General features: G+C 57.5%; 1 protein-coding gene across 1 annotated transcript in view; it reads left to right on the forward strand.

The window, feature by feature from the left end:
- The window catches only part of SH3BP4 (SH3 domain binding protein 4), an 18,016-nt gene that overhangs the window by 5,660 nt on the left and 11,035 nt on the right, over positions 1-1,321 (forward strand). The window contains exon 2 of the mRNA XM_013004379.2: positions 4-20. Within this exon, the coding sequence (XP_012859833.1) occupies positions 4-20 (17 nt within the window). The remainder of the gene's footprint in view (positions 1-3; positions 21-1,321) is intronic.

A 1,321-nucleotide genomic window follows, 5' to 3' on the forward strand; every position in this document is an offset into this window, starting at 1 on the left:
AAGCTTTCACGACGTCAAAGGTGGGTGGCCTGCTGGGAGTGGGCATGGGCGCGGTTGCCCAACCCCCAGCACTCGCTTGGGCTAAGGGTACAGGAGGAGGTAGAGGATAGAATGAGAGAAAAGTACAGAACAACATTCTAACTCTTGGGGATCAAAAGCCAAGATTTATTGGACACCCCCCCCCCACATACACACACACACACAAGACTGTACCCCAAGACACTCTTGACATTTGACACTCGGACCATTCCTGGAAGTCCCCTGCCAGCCAAAAGGCTGAATGGCTCCTAAATGAGTCCTGTCGCCTGTCCCACGCTCCTCCCCCGAACACCTCTAAGTGTGCCTTCTAGTCACCCCTCAGCCTGGACCAGACAGCGGCTGAGAGAGGACGGGACGGGGAGCCAGCAGCGTGGGAATCGTTGCGAGAATACTGCAGACGCGTTGTAAGACGTGCACACGATGCCACTCAATAATCAGAACTTGCTGGGGGCGTGGAGTCTGTTTCCAATCATAGCGACCCGTGTGCAGAACCGAGCAGACCGCCCCGTCCCCCCTGTGCCGTCCTCACCACCGTCCCCAGGTTCGAGCCCATCGTGCAGCCACTGCGCCCTCGTCTCCTTCAGGGCCTTCTTCCTTCTCACGGCCCCGAACTTGACTGACGTCCTTCTCCAAGGAGGCGGCTCTGTGAAAACCGAGTGTGTCGTGTAAATTTCTCCAAAAACACAGGCGAATAGATAGTTTTTGGGAAAGACGTGCCCCCCCCCTTGGGAGAAAAGATTGGCCATGATCCCTAAAAGTCACCAGGTGTCTTCTGGGTGTCGTGCCGTGGTGGCTTGTGGGTTGCTGAGATGCCGGGAGCGATGTCACTGGTATTTCAGATACCAGCAGGGTCACCCAACGTGGACAGGTGTCCGCAGGGCGTCCGCAAGGAAGGGATAGGCTGCCCACTCCTGCGGTATGCACCACAGAAAACCTTCTGGGTTACCTGGACGCATTGCCAGATCCTGAACGCCTCGCCGCCTTCCCAAGCGCATTGTCAGAGAGAGAGGCAGGCGATGGGCCCCCTCGTGTTGGAAGGCACTCGCAATGTGACTGTGGAAGAGCTGCCTTCTTCCCAAAGTCGAGCCGACCGTGATGCCTAGCAAGAACAATGGCATCCCAATAAGAACAGCAGCAGCCCTCCCGGGAAGTTAGGGCTGGGCGGGCCGGCAGGACAGCCTTGATTTGGGGCATGGGCCCAGTAAGTCGCCTTCAAGTTAGCCAGTGAGCCCTCTGAGAAGAGCCGGGCTCTGCTGGGCCTTCAGGGACTGGTTTTTCAGAC

This window comes from Echinops telfairi, unplaced genomic scaffold, assembly GCF_000313985.2.
Source record: "Echinops telfairi isolate 266 unplaced genomic scaffold, ASM31398v2 ScPeMD7_3;HRSCAF=10, whole genome shotgun sequence".
Classification (NCBI taxonomy): Eukaryota; Metazoa; Chordata; class Mammalia; order Afrosoricida; family Tenrecidae; genus Echinops; species Echinops telfairi.